The sequence below is a fragment of the Balaenoptera ricei genome, chromosome 3 (assembly GCF_028023285.1).
Source record: "Balaenoptera ricei isolate mBalRic1 chromosome 3, mBalRic1.hap2, whole genome shotgun sequence".
NCBI lineage: Eukaryota > Metazoa > Chordata > Mammalia > Artiodactyla > Balaenopteridae > Balaenoptera > Balaenoptera ricei.
This window is the reverse complement of record NC_082641.1, coordinates 155,372,667-155,391,655: the sequence shown is the minus strand read 5'-3', so window position 1 is coordinate 155,391,655 and position 18,989 is coordinate 155,372,667. Positions and strand designations below refer to the sequence as shown.

Sequence of the window (18,989 nt, the reverse complement as noted above, 5' to 3'; positions counted from 1 at the left end):
GCACTTGTTTAGTCACCGGAAGTTGTGAGAATTTGTGGACCTCAGCAAAGACCCAAGAGACCTATGCAACAGTATTGTTTTCCTACTTATATACCCAGACCCAGTTTGTTTTAAAATCTATTTACTGATTCCACCTGAGTTGCATGACTTAGTTGTAATATAATCTCTTGATTTCTTGAATTATCTCCAGACTGGACTTCATGATTGATTTCTTTTTCGCCTTTGACTTATTCAGATGGAAATAGGTTAAACAAACAGAAAAACTTGACTATTATTCAAAGGCTGAAGGATTCCTTCATTACTTCCCTCCATTTCCTTGGGAATCAATACCATTGGCTGTTTTCTTTTAGTTAGCATAGTTTTGCTTGCTTAATATAATTAATATAGTAATTTAAGAGTTATATATACGTGATCTGACTTAACCTTCCAATTCTATGGTGTAGTATTACTACTGTCATTTTATGTGTGAGAAAGGTAATGTTCAGGGGGAGTTAAGGAATTTCTAATGACCATAAAATTAGGAGTCAGGACTGAAGATTCAGACCCAGCTCTCTCCGACATTAGTCACTGCTTTTAATCACTCTTCTGCTTGCTTTAATATTTCTTTACTGCCCACATAAAGTGCCATGTCAGAATATAGAAATGGTTATTAACTGAGGAAATAGGAAATATTTTGATGTTTTTAGGGAAATTCAAAACATTGTAGAATAAAAAGCTGGACATGATTTTATTGGCAGTTTTATCGCGATGGCTTAAAAGAAATGAAGTTGTTCCTGAAGGTACCTAGTTTATTGTCGTGAAATATATTTGCTTTGCCTCATGCTGTGTTTTGTAACATTTGGTCCTGGTAGGGTTTATTTGTGCGTGTAGTTTAATATAAAGATCTCAATTTTAACAAATACTGGGAACTCTTCGGAGAAAAAGCCAAAACAGATGTGTTTTTACTCAGTAGTTTTTGTTTAGGTCTGAACCTTTGATAGGAATTTGTTCCACAAATGTGGTTATTACAGAAGATGAAGAAAGCCAAGCTGAACACAAAGTTAGATGACTTGTCTATTTAATTTTAGGTGATACTTGCCGAATGTCTTGAGAAAATATTTTTTCAGCTTGTTTCAGAATTAGAATAGACTCTGTTGACATTTTATGCAAGCATATATCTGTTATTCCTTTTTAGAAATTCGAAGTAAATTCTTCTTATAAAAATAATACACAATCAATAATACACGACCATTTTCTATGAGGAAATTTTCAAATGAAAAAACATTAATCTCTAAACATCCGTAACACCAACCAGTTAATATGTTAGTATGTTTCATTTGGTTTTTGACACACGCAAGTGCACACAAAACTTAACATATAATTATATAATTTTATATGTAATTTTGTGTTCCAGTTTTCTACTTAATTAATAGCATTGTCTTATTTTGCATTTCTGTGACTTCCAGGGAGATATAATCTACTTTATTGGCCAGTTCTATCTAATTTGGGGTTCTCTGCTTGTGTGTATGGTGTATGTGTGTGTATAATTTAATATATATATGTGGGTGTGTATATATACACATATGTATAATTCGTTTTCTTGTTTTAGAAAAAGATGCATTGTATTCCTTTTAATACATCACAACTTACCCATTTTATTGGGAAGACTTTGCACATATTAAAATCTGATATATTAGGACTAATCAAGAAGAGGTCAGTGTGACTAAGATGCTTTTTAAATGTTTTTTTGTATTGTATATAGCAACTGGAGCTGCTTTCCCAACAGAAATTTGAAGTGATGCCGAACCTGTGCTAATGAATAGATATAATTAATTGGAAAACTTCATCTGTTTTCCTACAGTGTCTTAAAGACTTGAAAATAATCCCTCAGTAATTTAATCATATCTCCTAGTTTTCTCCTTTAATGGTATTACCTAGCAATATTTTTTCTTTATTTTAAGATCATCTTCAGCCTAATCCAGATAGCCCTATTAAATTATCGTATCAAAAACCAACGATAATTTTCTATACCTTTTATTTTCATAGGGAAATATTTTGAGATCCACCAGTGTGATTAAAAAATAGAGCAGGTGGAAGTGGGGCAAGGGTGGGAATTGACATCTGATGCAAGAGCCAAGGAGGAAACCATTGTTTTTACTCTGGTCAGGTGATATCATGCTAGCCTTACATTTCTAAAATTTGAGTATCTTTGGAATTATATTCAACTGCAGCAGTTTAAGTTGTAAATGCTTTAATGTTTTCAAGGCATGTCTTTTAGTGACTAAACTTTTCTAGTGCATTTATTTCAGTAAGGTTGAGGGGATTTCTATTGGATGATCTTCTCCAAATGAGGTAAATATTCTAATGGTAACTGTCCTCCTGGAACACATATCTCTTGTTATTAAAAGTTTTCTAAGAGTACTGATGAATTTAAATGACTCACAGTAGCACAATAGGCATTTGAGTTAACCTGATTTTTAGCAACAACTTTTTTTTTACTGTGAAACTTCTTATTCCAAGATGTTGGGGGAAAAGGGGAAAAACTACAAAGAAAAACATAAAATTTAAATGAACTGCCACTACTTAGATAAATCAGGGTCAACATTTTTTTTTTAAACATCTTTATTGAAGTATAATTGCTTTACAATGGTGTGTTAGTTTCTGCTTTATAACAAAGTGAATCAGTTATACATATACATATGTTCCCATATCTCTTCCCTCTTGTATCTCCCTCCCTCCCACCCTCCCTATCCCCCGCCTCCAGGTGTTTACAAAGCACCGAGCTGATCTCCCTGTGCTATGCGGCTGCTTCCCACTAGCTATCTATTTTACATTTGGTAGTGTATATATGTCCATGCCACTCTCTCACCCTGTCACATCTTACCCTTCCCTCTCCCCATATCCTCAAGTCCATTCTCTAGTAGGTCTGTGTCTTTATTCCCGTCTTGCCACTAGGTTCTTCATGACCTTTTTTTTTTTTTCCCTTAGATTCCATATATATGTGTTAGCATACTGTATTTGTTTTTCTCTTTCTGACTTACTTCACTCAGTATGACAGACTCTAACTCCATCCACCTCACTACAAATACCTCCATTTCATTTCTTTTTATGGCTGAGTAATATTCCATTGTATATATATGCCACATCTTCTTTATCCATTCATCCGATGATGGACACTTAGGTTGCTTCCATGTCCTGCCTATTGTAAATAGAGCTGCAATGAACATTTTGGTACATGACTCTTTTTGAATTATGGTTTTCTCAGGGTATATGCCCAGTAGTGGGATTGCTGGGTCGTATGGTAGTCCTATTTTTAGTTTTTTAAGGAACCTCCATACTGTTCTCCATAGTGGCTGTATTAATTTACATTCCCACCAACAGTGCAAGAGCGTTCCCTTTTCTCCACATCCTCTCCAGCATTTATTGTTTCTAGATATTTTCATGATGGCCATTCTGACTGGTGTGAGATGATATCTCATTGTAGTTTTGATTTGCATTTCTCTAATGATTAATGATGTTGAGCATTCTTTCATGTGTCTGTTGGCAATCTGTATATCTTCTTTGGAGAAATGTCTATTTAGGTCTTCTGCCCATCTTTGGATTGGGTTGTTTGTTTTTTTGTTATTAAGCTGCATGAGCTGCTTGTAAATCTTGGAGATTAATCCTTTGTCAGTTGCTTGATTTGCAAATATTTTCTCCCATTCTGAGGGTTGTCTTTTGGTCTTGTTTATGGTTTCCTTTGCTGTGCAAAAGCTTTGAAGTTTCATTAGGTCCCATTTGTTTATTTGTGTTTTTATTTCCATTTCTCTAGGAGCTGGGTCAAAAAGGATCTTGCTGTGATTTATGTCATAGAGTGTTCTGCCTATGTTTTCCTCTAAGAGTTTGAAGGCATGGGAGAGACTTAAGTTACCCACAAGAAGATCCAAAGAATCATAGGTCTGAGAGTTTTTTAAGTGGGTATACTTGAGGATGTTTATAAGCTGAAAGAAAGTAGCCAGCAGAGGAAGGGTGTGAAGATCTAGGAGAGGAAATGATTGTTCATTTGTTTTCAAAAAGCTGAATACTTATCGTGTGCCTGGCCTTCTTCTAGGATCTGGGGTTCACACCATCTGTTATCTCTTCTGCAAGGACAGTTCAACTCATCCCCTGGTGAAGAGAAGTCAGATTATTCTTTGCATCCAATGCAGGTGTAGGAACTGTTCTGTACCTCTGAAGGGACTTTACTTAACCAGAGTAATAAGTTAGAAATCAAAAGAAATTAGAGCTGAAAGGACCTTAAAGGCCACTGTACTTAATTTTGCCTAATATTTTACATTGAATGTAAGAAAAGTTTATTGCAGAGCCTGTTCTCTTCAGAGTTCCTTCAGTGAACTTTATGTCTTCAATCCAGTGGGTCTAGCTCGTAGATTTTGGCCTCCTCCTCAATTTGCTTCTTCATCCATATTACATTTTGCCCGGACTATGGCAGAAGCTCCTGGGTGGTTTCGCGGCCCCTGGGCTCAGTTCCTCTAAGTTCATCTGCCTACTCGGGTTGAGTGATCTTCTAACATAAAAAGATACGCTTAAAATAATGCTGCTAATGGCTTGCCCACACAGAGTTAGTGCATACTAGCCGCCCAGCGTGTGCTCTGCACAGAGGCGTGTAGTCTGAACTGTGCTCGGCCAAGCCTCCTGGGGCTCTTTGGCCCTGAGGAAGGGGAGCTTTTTGGGATCACTCCCTTTATCTAATCGGTCCTTCAGCAGCGGGGCACCTTTTTCTAATCAGCGGAGGCACCCTTACTTAGCCAGTGGTAACCCCAGGCCTCATCACCTGTGGGATACAAGCCATGCTGTCTCCCAGGCTTGCTTCCGCCAACATCTCTATTTTCCTTTCTGTCTGTTCTCACATTTGGACCCCTGGCCTTTAGTCATCCCCACCTGCAGTATTTACAGTGCCCAGCAGGTGTCAGGCTTGAGTGTCTTTGCACAGGTGCTCCCTCTGCAGTTAATGCACCTCCTACTCCACCTCTGCATAGCCTCAGCTTTTTAGATTCTGCTTCAGGGTTATCATGAAGCTGTCACTTAGATATAACATTTTGCCTCCAAGGAACCTCTGTGCATAAAGGTTATGCTTCTTTATCTCATGTGATTCAAATTTTCACGTCCCTCCTTAATGCAGGCTTTAAGGGCAGGAGTCGTTTCTTATCCTTAGCACAGAGCAGATGCTTTTTTTTTTTTTTTTAAAGGTGCTTTTTAATGATGATAAAATGTATGGTTTAAATCACTCATTTTACAATAATTTTGCTTTAGGTTGTGACAGAAATAAAGTTTACAGAAGTCGTGTTCCTGCGATAAGAAATAAAGATGTGACCTTCCAGTTGTGTAAAGCTCTTAAATGCTGTGTGAGTGCGTCGGGTGCGCTAAGGAACCTGGAGCTAAATGGGCTAGTTCTGAGAGAGAGAGACTTAACTATGTTAACAAGGTAAGCCTTCATTGTATCCTGCCAACATTTGATAGTTGCTTTTGGGGCAAGCTAAACCAATAAAAGTTTAAACTTTTTCTCTCCATTAAAGGGATTGAATAAATTGGCCACTTTATCAGCACCTCATGCCTGTCACATTAATGGCTGAACTAGAAAATCAGAAGGATCAGCACAGGTTTTATTTTCTTAATCCTTACCTCAGGGTGGAGAAAGGTCAATCCCGAACTGAATCCCAAGTTTAGACCAGGAAGCCCTCGGGTTCCTTATAGTATCTCAGAAATATGGGAAAGTAGAAAGGAACAATAAAGTGTAGGGCAGATTAGCCTCATTTTCCTGTGAAGCTTGAGGAGAGGGAGGGAGGAGGTGGATGACCATGGGCAGTTGGGCAGGTTGTGCACTGTACAGCACCATAAATGTAGAACGTTTGCATATATTATTATGACAGCCTTCTGACAGATGGAAATGGTGTCTTGAGGAAGTACCTTTTTCTGTTTCTCTTAGAGAAGTGCTTCTCAATGGGAGTGATTTTGTCCCCTGGGGGATATTTGGCAATATCTGGAGGCACTTTTGGTTGTCACAAGTAGCTGATGTGTTACTGGCATCTAGTAGGTAAGGACAGGGATGCTGCTAAACATCCTACAGCGCACATGGCAGTCACACACAACAAAGAAACAAAGTCACACATTGCCTAGCTCAAAATGTCACTAGAGCCGGGGCTGAGAAACCCGGGTCTAGAGGATGAAGGTGAACCTCCCTGTCTCTGGTATCTTTTCCCTGCTTGTTCTGGAGAAATGACAGCTGGAGAGGGAGTGAACCATTTCTGACTCTGCATCCAATATGCTCCAGCAGCCTGTAGTACATCATGTACTCATAGGGCCAGTGTGCCTGGAGGAACCCAAGGCTACCTGATGGCAGAGCTGTGGATCAGGGTGACAGCCAACATGGGAAAAGCCTTCCTGCCTCCAGGCCCTCGGTTCACCAGGCCCAGGTGTCTCTTCCTTCCATCCATGGGCCTCTGAGATGAACCAGCTTTCCTTGTCCCTCCTAAGCTTCCCAGGTTGTGAGTCCTTGCCTCTCAAGAGTGGGGCACAGTATCCTCAGGTTTGCTTTCCACGCTGCCTCCTGAACCAGTTTTGGAAGGTTTGTGGATGATCAGTTGGGGGATAACAGGTAGAAAATTGAGACAAAACAGTGAACTCCGAGACTGGTGACTGGGTTCAAATTCCAGCTTTTCCACATGTCAGATGTATGGCCTTAGGCAATTCACTGAACATCTCTGTGCCTCAGTTTTCTTGTCTGTAAGATGGGGGTGAGAACAATAGTGCCCACTTCATAGGGCTATGGTGAGGATCGAGTTAGTATTTGGCATGTATTTGGCATGTAGCAAACAACATGTAAGCGGTAGGTGTTCCAGGCCTCATTCCACGTTAATTTTTGGTATCTGTATGAGTTTGCTAGGGCTGTCATAACAAAACACCACAGTCTGGGTAGCTTAAACAACAGAAATTTATTTCTCACCGTTCTGGAGGCTGGAAGTCCAAGGTCAAGTTGTCAGCAGGGTTGGTTTCCTCTGAGGCTCCTGAGGGAAGAGCCTGCTCCAGCCTCTCTCCTTGGCTTGCAGAGCGCCGCCTTCTCCCTGTGTCCTCACAGGGCTTTCACCCTCTGGGCAGGCCTGGTGTCTCTCTGTGTGTCTAATCTGCATTCCTTATAAGGACACCAGTCAGATTGGACTGGGATCCACCCTAATGGCCTCATTTTAACTTAATTACTCTTTAAAGGCCTGATCTCCCAATACAGTCACATGCTGAGGTACTGGGGTTTAGGGCTTCATCCTGTGAATTCCGTGGTGGACACAACTCAGCCCATGACACCTGACAAGGACCTGGTAACAACACCAACATGGTTCTAACCATGTTTAACTGTGATACCAGATGCAAAAAAAAGCCAGGACAGACCTTGAGGCCATTACTCTAAGTGAAATTAGAGAAAGACAAATACTGTATGATCTCACGTATACGAATCGAAGAAAACTGAGCTTATAGAAACAGAGAACAGTTCAGTGGTTGCCAGAGGTGGGAGTAGGGGGGATGGGAAAGGTGGTCAAAAGGTACAAACTTGCAGTTATAAGAGAAACAACTCCTGGGGATGTAATGTACATCGTGATGACTATAGTTAAAAATACTGTTTTCTTTTTTTTTTAAACATCTTTATTGGAGTATAATTGCTTTACAATGGTGTGTTAGTTTCTGCTGTATAACAAAGTGAATCAGCTATACATATACCTATATCCCCATATCTCCTCCCTCTTGCATCTCCCTCCCACCCTCCCTATCCCACCCCTCTAGGTGGACACAAAGCACCGAACAATACTGTTTTTTAATTTGAAAGTTGCTAAGAGTATAGATCTTAAAAGTTCTCATCACAAGAAAAAAATTGTAACTATGTGAGGCGGTAAATGTTAACTAAACTTATTGTGGAAATTATTTTGCAATTTATACACATATCAAATTACTATGTTGTACACCTGAAATTAATATAAAATTATATGACAATTATATCTCAGTAACATGGGGGGAAAAAAGGAATCCAATATCTCAGGTATAAAGCCTCCCTCCTCCTTCCCTCTCACATTCTCGGGAAGACCTCAGGCCCGGGCCTTACACCTGCCTTGAGTATATTCCTATTAACTGTGTCAGTAAATGGTAGGTGCTTCCCTTCCACACCTTCCTTTGCTCGTCATTGGAGAATATGCTAGAGCGACACTAGAAAAGTGATCACATATCTCCGATTTTTGTGGACAATCATGGTTTCAAAAATTCTGTCCTCTTGTCCACCTAAGAACACTGGTATTTTTCATACTACAGGTTCCAAAATGTGGTTCAGAAATCATGGTCACGGTGCCTGCCATGCCAGGATGGCAACTTGGAGGGCTGGGGAGGGCGTGGCAGGTGGCAGGTGGGGAAAGCCGGCAGCCAGAAGGAGGAGAGGACAAAGAAAAAGACCCAGGAAATTCGTATCTCTAGAACAAATTCCCAAATAGTAAGAGTTTACTGTAGCAGCAAGTCCTAGCCTCTAGTTTACTGCTAAATCTAGTCCTCAAGGAGCACAGCAGTCAGAACATTTAATACAAAATTTCCTAGCTCTAAAACGGAAATATTAATACCTGCTTGTTGTGTTTGGAAGTTATTTCAAAAAGTAACGCTAATATCAATAAAGCCCTTTATAAAAGAGCTAAAGGAACTCTGTAAGTATTACTTTTGTTTGTTTGTTTTTCCATCACTCTTCATAGCTGCCAAGCAGTAACGGCTGTCTTTGTACTGAATCCCGGAAGTGTCTCTGTATCCTGGAAGTATTGCAATGATCGTCTTCACACCTGCAAAATATTCCTGCACCGTGTACGCAAATGATTATGGCTCCGCTCTCGGGCCTCATCTGGGAGCTACTGCATGTGAGGATCAAATTGATACACATTAGGGCATCCTCAGCGGTCTTTGGCAAAGGCCTATAGATTACCTCGCTATCCAATTTGTTAACTGGACAGCAGAGCCTGAGTGGAAAGAACAATGCGCTCGTCAGTTGGGAGAAGCTCCTCCAGGTATCAACAGATACAAGCAAGGCAATCTCACTGTGCAGGTTGATTAGAACTGGGTTTGTATTTTGGACAATAAACTCTACTTATGATAGTCTCCCAGTCACTAAGTATCTCTGCTGTAAGAGAAAACTGGGGCTATTAACTTCTCCAGATAGAACCCGAGGGAAAAGTGATCATTTCTTTTCTAAGCAGAAGGGAAGGTTCTGCTCAATAAAGATCAATTAAACATCTCTGTTAAAAGACTGCTTGAAGCTGGTGCCAAAGGAAATTCCACTGTATTAACCCGTGCTCCATCCAACCCTCCCCACCTCTGTAGCTTGCGCTGGGGAAAATTGTAAGAGGACGCTGGCTATTGTAAGCTTTATAAGGTGACAGTCGCTCTCACATCCGTGGCTGAATGATCTTTGATGTTGAGTGATTTTTCCTGCATTTAGCAGGGGTATTCCCGGAGGATGGCAGGCAAATCAAACGCTCCTCTGAATTCAGCTGAGCATCAATCATCCTCATGAGGGAGTAAAAAAAAGAATATAACAATAGGTACCGGGAAAAATGATATGGTGGTCTGAGCTAGTAATTCCCAGGATGCAGGAAGAGTTTTGGGGGCCCTAGAAAATCCACTGCATAAAGAAAACCCGCCACAATCTCCGCCAGCATCTTATAGTTACCACTTCATTCTTGTCCTTTAAAATACAGTGTGCTTGTCCTTTAAAATACAGTGTGTCTTGTACATTAAGATACAGTGTGCTTCTACTCTCTGGCTTAGACTGCATCCTCTCATGTAAATTCCATCTGTTCTTGCTTGAGGGAGGGCAGACACAACCTTGACTTTATCCTCTTGATGAGAGTGATGTTTCATGGTGTTGGGAGGATTTTCATTGGGTCAATTGCCTGATTGAGACATAGCCTTAGTGAGGTGACAAATAGCAGGCATTAATGTCTCTTTTTTAATGGTATGATGAATGGTCTAAGAGAAGGGTCAGCAAACTGTAGCCAGCCGCCTGTTTTTGTAAATAAATGATTGGACCACAGCCAGGCCAGTTCATTCATGAATTTTCTCTGGCTCCTTTTGCGTCGAGTAGTTGTGACAGAGACCTAATGGCCCACAAAGCCAAAGATATTCCCTGGCCCCGGCCACCCCTGATCTAAGACCGTTCCCACAGTCCTCTGATGATAAGAATCACCTGGATCATTTGTTCAAAAGACAATTTCTGGGTCCAGCTTGGAACCGCTGAGTCAGAATCTCCAGGGAAGGGGCTTTGGGAAGGTAGAGTGAACAAGCTTCCCGGGTGATTCTTATCCCCAGGGAACTACTGGTCTCAGGTGTGCCTGCCTACCAGGTAAGGAGGAGGTTTTCAAAGAGGCAGTGGGGGTGGGGGGTTGGGCGGAGTTTGCCTTGGAGAGCACGGGCCTCGCGGTTTCACTGCTGGGACTGCATCCCAGCTCCGCTTCTCCCCGAGCTTCGCCACCTCGGGTAAGTTCCTTTTAACACTGTTTCCTCCGCTGAGAAGTGAGGGTCATGGTGCCCGGTTGGCAGTGTGTGTATATACGCTGAGAGCCTAATCCAAGGCTCGGTAGTGGTCACCCTCACTAAGAGGAGCAGCGCCATGTAAACACAGAAGACCCCGCTGTGGAAACATCTCATAAATAAGACAGGCCCAGCGGGGCTTTTCAGTAGTCCACGGTGTACAGCTGTTTTCCTCAGAAGGAAAAACTCCCTTAAAGGAATCTCCCATTACGTTCAGGACAGTATACGGCCCTTTAGAAACTCAATTCTCCACAGAATGCTGAGTATTGCAAGAGGTTATCATTGGCTGTTTTAGGATATAGCTGAGTTTGCAAAGGAATATTTAATTTCATGATTGAAAACTCTGGTACTTCGCACGAGACAGACATATATTCTGTTTCTGAGGTTAATGTTTTTAAAAACTCTTTGCCGAGTGACCTCCCCCAGGAAGTTCCCCTGGGGGAGGGAGGAGCTGACCCGGAATTGCTGGGTGGGGGGTGGCGGCGGTGGCGCGACGCTCACCTTGGTGAGCAGAGGCGCGGGCTGCGGGCGCCATGGTCTTCCTCACGGCGCAGCTGTGGCTGCGGAACCGCGTCACCGACCGCTACTGGCGGGTCCAGGAGGTGCTGAAGCACGCGCGGCACTTCCGGGGGAGGAAGAATCGGTGCTACCGGCTGGCAGTCAGGGCTGTGACGCGAGCGTTCGTGCAGTGCACCCGAGCCCGCAGGTTGAAGAAGAGGAACCTGCGGATGCTCTGGATCAGTCGAGTTACAGCTGCTTCCCAGGAACACGGCCTGAAGTACCCAGCATTCATCCTCAACTTGATTAAGTGCCAGGTGGAGCTCAACAGGAAAGTACTTGCAGATCTAGCCATCTACGAACCAAAGACTTTTAAATCTTTGGCTGCTTTGGCCAAAAGGAGGAGACAGGAAGGATTTGCTGCTGCCTTGGGGGACGGGAAGGAGCCCGAAGGCATTTTTTCCAGGGTGGTACAGCACCTCTGAGGGGCATGCTGACACCCACTGCCCTTTGAGGCGGAGCATCTTAGGAAAAGTTTTTTTTTTCCCTCATGTGATGATTATACTAAAATAGGGACTAAGATTTGTCAACAGTGAGTAAGTTTGATTTGCATTTGTGTTAATTTACATTTCAGTAACAGGCCTGAGAGAAAAGGCCTTATCTTGCCTCTTTTGGCACGGGTTCAGAAATCTCACATGGATTGTGTAAATAAAGTTTGTGTGGAACGCAAAAAAAAAAAAAAAAAAAACAAAACTCTTTGCCTGGCGAGATCAAGCAATTTCAGCCATTCGTGTAGCTGTTGAAAGGCAGTTTTTAGATAAATTGCGCATAAATCCTTGCAAGATACAGGACCCAATAATACTTCAGGTTACCAGGGAGTTTCATATTTTACTAAAAGGGGGAAAAAGTCAATCTTGAATCTTTTAGTCCGATGACCAAAGAATTGCTCCATTGATTTTGTTCAGCTACTCAGGTGGGTGTGCAGTTGATCCTGATTGGATCTTATTTAAAGTTTACTTTTTCTGGGAAGTATTAATTCGAATGTAGTATGGGTAATACTGGAATACGAGAGCCTCTTTAAAGCCACTTTACACAGCTTGTGTAAACATCCTAGGGTAGTTTCCTCTTAACATTTTCACAGATATAGAACTTGAGTTTGCTGTATGTTTTCCTCTTTTTAACAGAAGAGGGAGGTAAAGGCTTGGCTAAACAATGTACCTAAAACCCAGGCTAGAGGGAAATGGATTCATATTCTTAGAGGAACAGGTAAACAAGAACAGCATGAATTCTGCCAGGTATGATTTAGGTTTGTGAAGGAAGGAAAAAAAAGCACACTTGGCAAATGAGTGTGGTTTGCTGATTTCTTTATTTTTAAACTTAGTTTTAAACGAAAGTACCAGTGGGACCCGAGAAAAACGAATCTGCAGAGGGCAGGGGGCGGGGGGTATTCTTCATTTTTATTACATGCAGTGTTGGAATCGTGCTGTGCCCTGAAACACAGCTGGATGAACAGGGTAGTTCAGGGTCTGCCTGGATTAACTCCTTAAGCAAATTTCTAGGCTGCCAGGCCGGCTGGTTGAGCTCCAGGCTGGTGGCTAGTGGTGCCGTGTTATTCCTTTCCGCTCACCTCAAGGCGAAAACCCGGAAGTGCCGACCACCAGTAGCTGCATGTACGCCTTGTGGAATGTCCAATGCTGAGAGATTCTCTTAGGCTCATGCCTCCTGTGCAGATGCTCCCCACACACACCCCCCCGGCCAGCTCCCAGAGTTCCCATGGCTCACACCTGGTGCCAGCCAGCAGCCGCGGACCTGCCTGTAGGCCCTCGTGAAGGCCTGCTGCTCGTCCTGAAAACCTGCTGCTACTCGAGAATCCAGAGGGGCTGCTCCTCATGGGGCGCCGTCTTGGCTAGAGGCTGCCTACATCTTCTGTGGGCTTTGCCTCCGTGGTTTCCAAGGGGGCAAATGGGGGCTGCCGGGCCTTATTTGACGGGAGACATGAATATCTGGGCTAGGTTCACTTCAGAGATTCATCGTTTTCCTGATAGGTATGAGTGATAAGTTTTGTTTGTTTTGTATGTGGGTGGGGTCATGGAAATACTTGGGGATGGTAATCAAACTTAGCTGAACTGAGTTTGCTGTCACTGAGCAGTGTGATCTTGGACAGGTCTTTTAACCTTTCTGGTCTCCATCTGTAGAATGGGAATTATAATACTAGTCTCATTTGCCTTTGAGATTGTCATGAAGAGAAAGTGAACTACATATACGAAAGTGCTTTCAGAATGGCAATGTACTCTGTATGCAGTGTGTGTGGCAGATAGCATCCCAGTTTGAATTTCAATGAGATTCAGAACTGTGATTAACAAGGCAAGCAGAGCCAGGATGGGGTGAGGCAAGCAGGGTGGGTAGGGCGCTAAGTGAAGGAGGCACTCCCTCACGGGGGTGTTTACATGCGGCTCTGAACCAGCAAGACGCTGAGAGTCAGTGTCTCCTTCAGTTTTGCACTGTAGTCACCCTGCTTGCCTCACCCAAACCCCTGTCCTGAGTGAAAGTAAAATACATGCCCATGAAAATTATACATGTGAGATACACTTTTGTTGTAACAAAGTCCACCAGTACCTAATCAACCTTGACAGATGTTACCGCTGGGACAATTTCTGGGGTGTCTTTCCTGGCGTTTTTCATACATGTACAACCTTAAACTAGCTTTTGTTCTCACCTCATGGGCAGCACAGAAACATGGGGAAGAAACACCAATCTGATCTCAAAACCTCATGCGTGTTCTAGATCTTTGTCATGGGTGTATTTGTAGACTCTGTGGAGGGGTCACACAGCACATGACACGGCCAAACATGTTGAACCTACGTCACCCAGCTTTCTCTCCCGTACACCAAGTCTTCAGTAGCTGCTCCAGGACCTCCACCTCCCCCGTCTTTAAAAGCTCCAGGTACTTCTTTTCTTCCATCTCCTGGTTGGCTGGCTGGCTGCCTGCCTGCCTCTCTCATCCACTACTTCCTCTTTCATCTCCTCTCATGAAGACTAATCTGGCCATTTGAGGACTCTTTATCTCTCTTACTGTCTCCCAGATCAGTTCCATAAAGGATCTGGTGGTAAAAAAAGACTCCCCTTCAGGCATGGGTATGAGGGAGAAAGGTTGTCAGTAGCTCCATAGGTTTTGTTCCTGACATGTAATATTCATATGTACCTCTTCCCGGCCCCTCCTCCACACTTTTGAAATGCGATCACGCTGTCCCTAACGTCTTCTAACTCAGCGGTCCCCCACCTGTTCGGCAGCAGGGACCGGTTTCCTGGAAGACAATGGTTCCACGGGGGAGGGGGCGGGGGGCTCAGGCAGTCGTGCAAGCGATGGGGAGCGGCAGATGAAGCTTCGCTGGCCTGCCCGCCGCTCACCCCGCCTCCTAACAGGCTGTGGAGCGCTGTTCTAACTGGCATTGTGTCACTTAACGATGCATCGCAGAGCTCTCCAGTGGTACTTCCAAGCTGATGTCATCGTTTTTAACAGCTGCCTGTATTCTACCCTGTCAGTGTGTCATAATTTAACCCCTTCTGTACTAGGAGATGTGTGTTTCTCCTTTTTCACTCTTGCAAATAATCTGCGTTGAAAATCCTCCTACACTTTTCACTTCCTTGTGTGCTTAGAAGTTTGATTTGCTGGGTCAAACAGGATGATGTGCATTTTGATAGCACATTATGGGAAGGTTGATTGTGAGCACGGCATGGGCTCTGTCCCTGGTATTTTTCTTCCTGCCCAACCTCTGCTAGATTCACCTTCACATACAGTTTTCATTCACATCTTGAGGGCTGTAAGTAACAACTGTCAGAGTTGTTTTTCTAAAATACCCTCGGTAAGCTATCGTGTATGGCACCGGTGTGACTGCTTTGGGAATGGTAGCTCCCAGGAGGAATGAGATGTTTCCCCTACTCCATATGGACCATCCTGCAGTTTGGCCTGCGGAGGCCTCAGGGTGCTTGAAGGCGCAGGAGAGGGAGCTGTGTGGACCCATCGCCGCCCAGTGGCCGCTGAGAGGACGACGGCCTTGTTCGCAGGCTCAGGCACCAAATCCCTGGGAACTCCTAGGAATGCTTGAGGGGCACTTTACTGGAGGCTGAAGTCCTGCATGAACAGCAGGGAGGTGGGAGCTAGTGACATCTGGGCTACTGTTACAGTGACTCCATGTGCAGCCATAGGCTGGCGCCTGGGGCAACTCAGGTGACTGTGGCTTTGGAGTGAATTTGCGTTTTATGGCTCACATGGTATCTACAGATACTAGAACGAGACAGCGGCAATATGCCAGGAGCAAGTCGTTTCTGGGCAGTGCTTATCTGCCTTCAGGACCTCTGCCATAACTCTGTGGTCCATAAGTTGGGAACCACTGAGGTGGGATATTGGAAAGCTGAGTGCAAATGAAATCATTAACTCAATGTCAAGGGGAGCGTGCTCTTGAAAGGAATCCTGGGGTGAGTTCTCACCATACGGAAGGAACACCCGGTTGTTCCCATTCAGGATCCTAAAATGACTCCCTAATGTAACAAATCAACTTCTCTGGGCAGCTTGTTACCCCTTCATAACGAGTCCCCACCCTATAATGAGCCCTGTCTCCTGTGGCTCTGATCAGGGCAGGTGCTGTCACTGCTATCGGCAAACAGAAGGCTTCTTTTTGCTTCTAAGTCATTGCTTCTGCTTCTTGTACCTCCGTGAAACGCCACCTCCGTCCCTTTGGTAATCTAAAGCCTACCATCTTTGCTGCCCTTCTTAACGCCCACTGCTCCAAGTCCTCTCAGCAACTTGGGCTTTTAGTGACTTTGGATTTTGTGAACTCCTGAAGCTTTTACACTTGGTGTCAGACATTTGCTGTGGTCTCTGTTTCGGGTCTGTCACTTGTCTTCTCGGCTAGACTGTGACTTCTGACATCAGTGATGCTTCATGTTTTCATAGCTCCTTGAAGGGAGTTGCTGGACACAAAATAGTGTAATATTTCAGTGACTTGCTGCATGATAAAAAAAATGAAAGCCTTTTTGTAAATGGAGATGTTCGTATATTAGATCTGCTTTATGTAGACATTTTAAAAATCATTCATTCAGTCACGCATACACACGCACACACGCACGTACACTCCTCATACAGGGCTGGTCACAGGTGTAGGCGCATAGCCTTCCGCTTAGAACAGAGATGTGTTCCTGCGAAAAGCATGCCAACCAATGTGGACAATCAAGCCGATGGCTCATAAAAACGGAGCCAATCTGCTTGGATCGAGACTGGGCATCCAGACCCCGTGGATCACGTGTCCACTTTCCCAGGCCTGGCGTGCTCCTCGGAAAACACTTGTTGGATGAGTCGTGGTCATGTATCTATTGGATTCAGCTCTGCTTCCTCTTGCTCTGCTTTGTGTTGACTTTATGTGAACAGTGGATTGCTGGCCTCTGGGTTAAGGGGAGTTATTTAATGCACACAAGCCAATGAACAACCACTAACTGTTGCGAGTTCAGGGGATCTAATATCTTGGGAGGATTTATACCAATTACTTAACTGCCTGAATACCAACCTTCCTATTAGTTTTATGATAAGATGCGCTTAGGTCTCACGTTTATCCCGAGAAGACAGCCTTATCCAAATCATCTATATTTTAGCAGGCAGTACCAAACTTCAGGCCTCAGAAACACATTTTAAATAATTCTTGCCATGCCATGTATTTTAAGTATCATTAAAAAGCCACTTTCTTACTTTTAAAAATATGTGTGCAGTAGATTTTGTGAAGCCTATAATAAGTCTATGAAAAATTGATTACTTTTCCACAGGTATAGGTTCAGATTTTTATTCTGCTTGCCAAATGAAAAATCTAGTATGCGTGGGTCCTTTATCTTATTTATGCCCTCTGAATAGAATCACCATGTTCCCAAACAAAGAGAAATGGGTTACTCGGATTGAGTAACCTAATCCCTTCCTGTGGTGGGCAAAGGAGTTTGTGCAGCTCTAAACTAGGAAGCATGGATTTCCCTTTCAAATGCCTCATTTTCTTATTCTTTGCCTTTCAGTCAGCTCCATGTAAACTGGGTCAGAATATAACATGGGTGCTGAGGTGAGTTTCGGCTGCTGGTGGAATGTGCGTGTGATGGAAATAGGTCGCTTTAGGACCCAAGGATGATGCAGAGAGAGGTTTACAGTCAAAAGATAATAATCGTTCTGTCCTTTAGTTAGCATTCCTGGTTTCTTTTCTTTTTTTTAACTGAACAGTATGTGCCAATGGCCCCCACGTACTTTCGTCTCAGTTCTCTGGCCCTCATTGCTACAAGTTGGTTATGGCGTTGGCTGCTTTCCCAGCATTCATTCTCTCCCTGATCAGGAACCATGGCTCAGCACCCTGGTTGAGGGAAAGGGAAGGATGGGGTATCATCATGCTCCCCTGTGCCTAAGTCTCTTCTGAATTACTCCCTCTCCACCCTTCCATCTGAGAGTCCTGGATACTTGTTAAGCCCCCAGAACAGACGAGGTGGGGGAATTGGGCACCTTGTGCAGGTGACAGTGGCATAGATATAGCGCCTCGCCCATAACTAAGGTGGGACTAGAAACAGCCTTCTGAGCTGGGGCGGCGGGTGAGCACACAGCTCTCACTCCACAAACAAGGATGAAATAGGCAGCGCACAGAGGCTCAAGAGACCGCTGTGATGAGTAACTCTGAGTACAGGGGGCCACGGCGGTGCTCTGTGAGCTTGGACACTTACACTGGGGCTACAATGTGGACAATCTCAAGGACCATGGTGGTGAGTGTGAACCGATTCGGCCTTGAGGGGCCAGGAGGGCTTTTCAGCTGGAGACTTTTGAGAGTGTGATTGGACCCGCGGCTTTTGAAATTGTCTTAAAGAGAATTGAGAAGTTGTCCTGTTTAGTGGTTTTAAAACTTTGCTTTGATGATCTCCCCGAGGGGCTGTTCTGGTGGGAGGATCTGGGGAAAGAAGCCGAGAGGCTGGAACCTTGGGCTCCTTTTCCCACTGATTCAGCAGTTCCGCCTCTGTTTTACTTCTTGAGCTGCCAGGTAAGAGTCCCTTCATCCATCCTTTCCTCTGTCCTTTCCTCCTTTCCTCCCTTCCTGTGGTTAAACACATAAGTTGGAAACTTTTGTTAACTGTTTTTAAGTGTACAGCTCAGTAGTGTTAAGTATACTCAGTGTTAAATAGATCTCCAGACTTTTTCCTCTTGCAAACTGCAACTCTAGTCTCTTTCAATAACAATTCCCCCTTTTCATCTCCCTCCAGCCCTTGGTAACCACCATCCTACATTGTTTCTATGAATTTGACTAGCCAAGATTTCTTTTCAAAAAGCAATCAAGCAGCTGAGAAGGTTTGATAGCCTCCTGATGTATCCATCATTCCTCACTGTCTGCACCCGCCCCCCAGACAGTGAGGAAACTGAAATCCCAGAGGTCCTGGGAGGCCCAGGTGGCCACACAATGCAGATGTTATTCACACGGATACTTAAGCCGGATTGCCAGGTTCACATTTTGGCTCTGATGCTCTGTATGTGACACTGGGCAAGTGATGTAACGCAGTGCCCCAGTTTGCTCATCGGTTAAAGGGACGTGATGGTAACAGAATCTGCCTTATAGCCTTGTTGTGAAGATTAAGTGAGGTAATCTACATAAAGCACTGGGAATAGGGCCTGACACTTATGTACGTGTCTGCTATGATTGTTAAGTGACTTCCTAGCATGACACAGTTCCTTGTAAGGAGAGCTGTGACTTTGGGCCTACAACCAGCTCCTGTGGTGCATGTCTTTTGAGTTTCCACTTAAGACTGAATAGATAGATAGCTTTGACTGGCAAGGTTTCCTCCTACACATCCCTATCTTTCATCTAGGGCATGCCATTGATCTTGAAGGATGCTCCATCAATATCTTAATCCTCAGGGGGAAAGTCACGCAG

The 18,989-nt window shown here is 43.9% G+C and overlaps 2 protein-coding genes across 2 annotated transcripts in view; both read left to right on the top strand.

The window, feature by feature from the left end:
- Window positions 1-11,010: 11,010 nt before the first annotated feature.
- Window positions 11,011-11,801, top strand: LOC132362737 (large ribosomal subunit protein bL20m). The gene has a single exon (XM_059917725.1). The coding sequence runs from the start codon at window positions 11,091-11,093 to the stop codon at window positions 11,538-11,540; it is 450 nt and encodes a 149-aa protein (XP_059773708.1). The 5' UTR covers window positions 11,011-11,090; the 3' UTR covers window positions 11,541-11,801.
- A 1,027-nt stretch (window positions 11,802-12,828) lies between these two features.
- LOC132363423 (ELKS/Rab6-interacting/CAST family member 1-like) overlaps window positions 12,829-18,989 on the top strand; it is a 136,611-nt gene continuing 130,450 nt past the window's right edge. The window contains 1 exon segment of the mRNA XM_059919125.1: window positions 12,829-13,100. Coding sequence (XP_059775108.1) covers window positions 12,829-13,100 — 272 coding nt within the window.

Excerpts from the sequence above, each read along its gene's own strand:
- LOC132362737 (XM_059917725.1), top strand. The coding sequence starts at position 11,091 with ATGGTCTTCCTCACGGCGCAGCTGTGGCTGCGGAACCGCGTCACCGAC.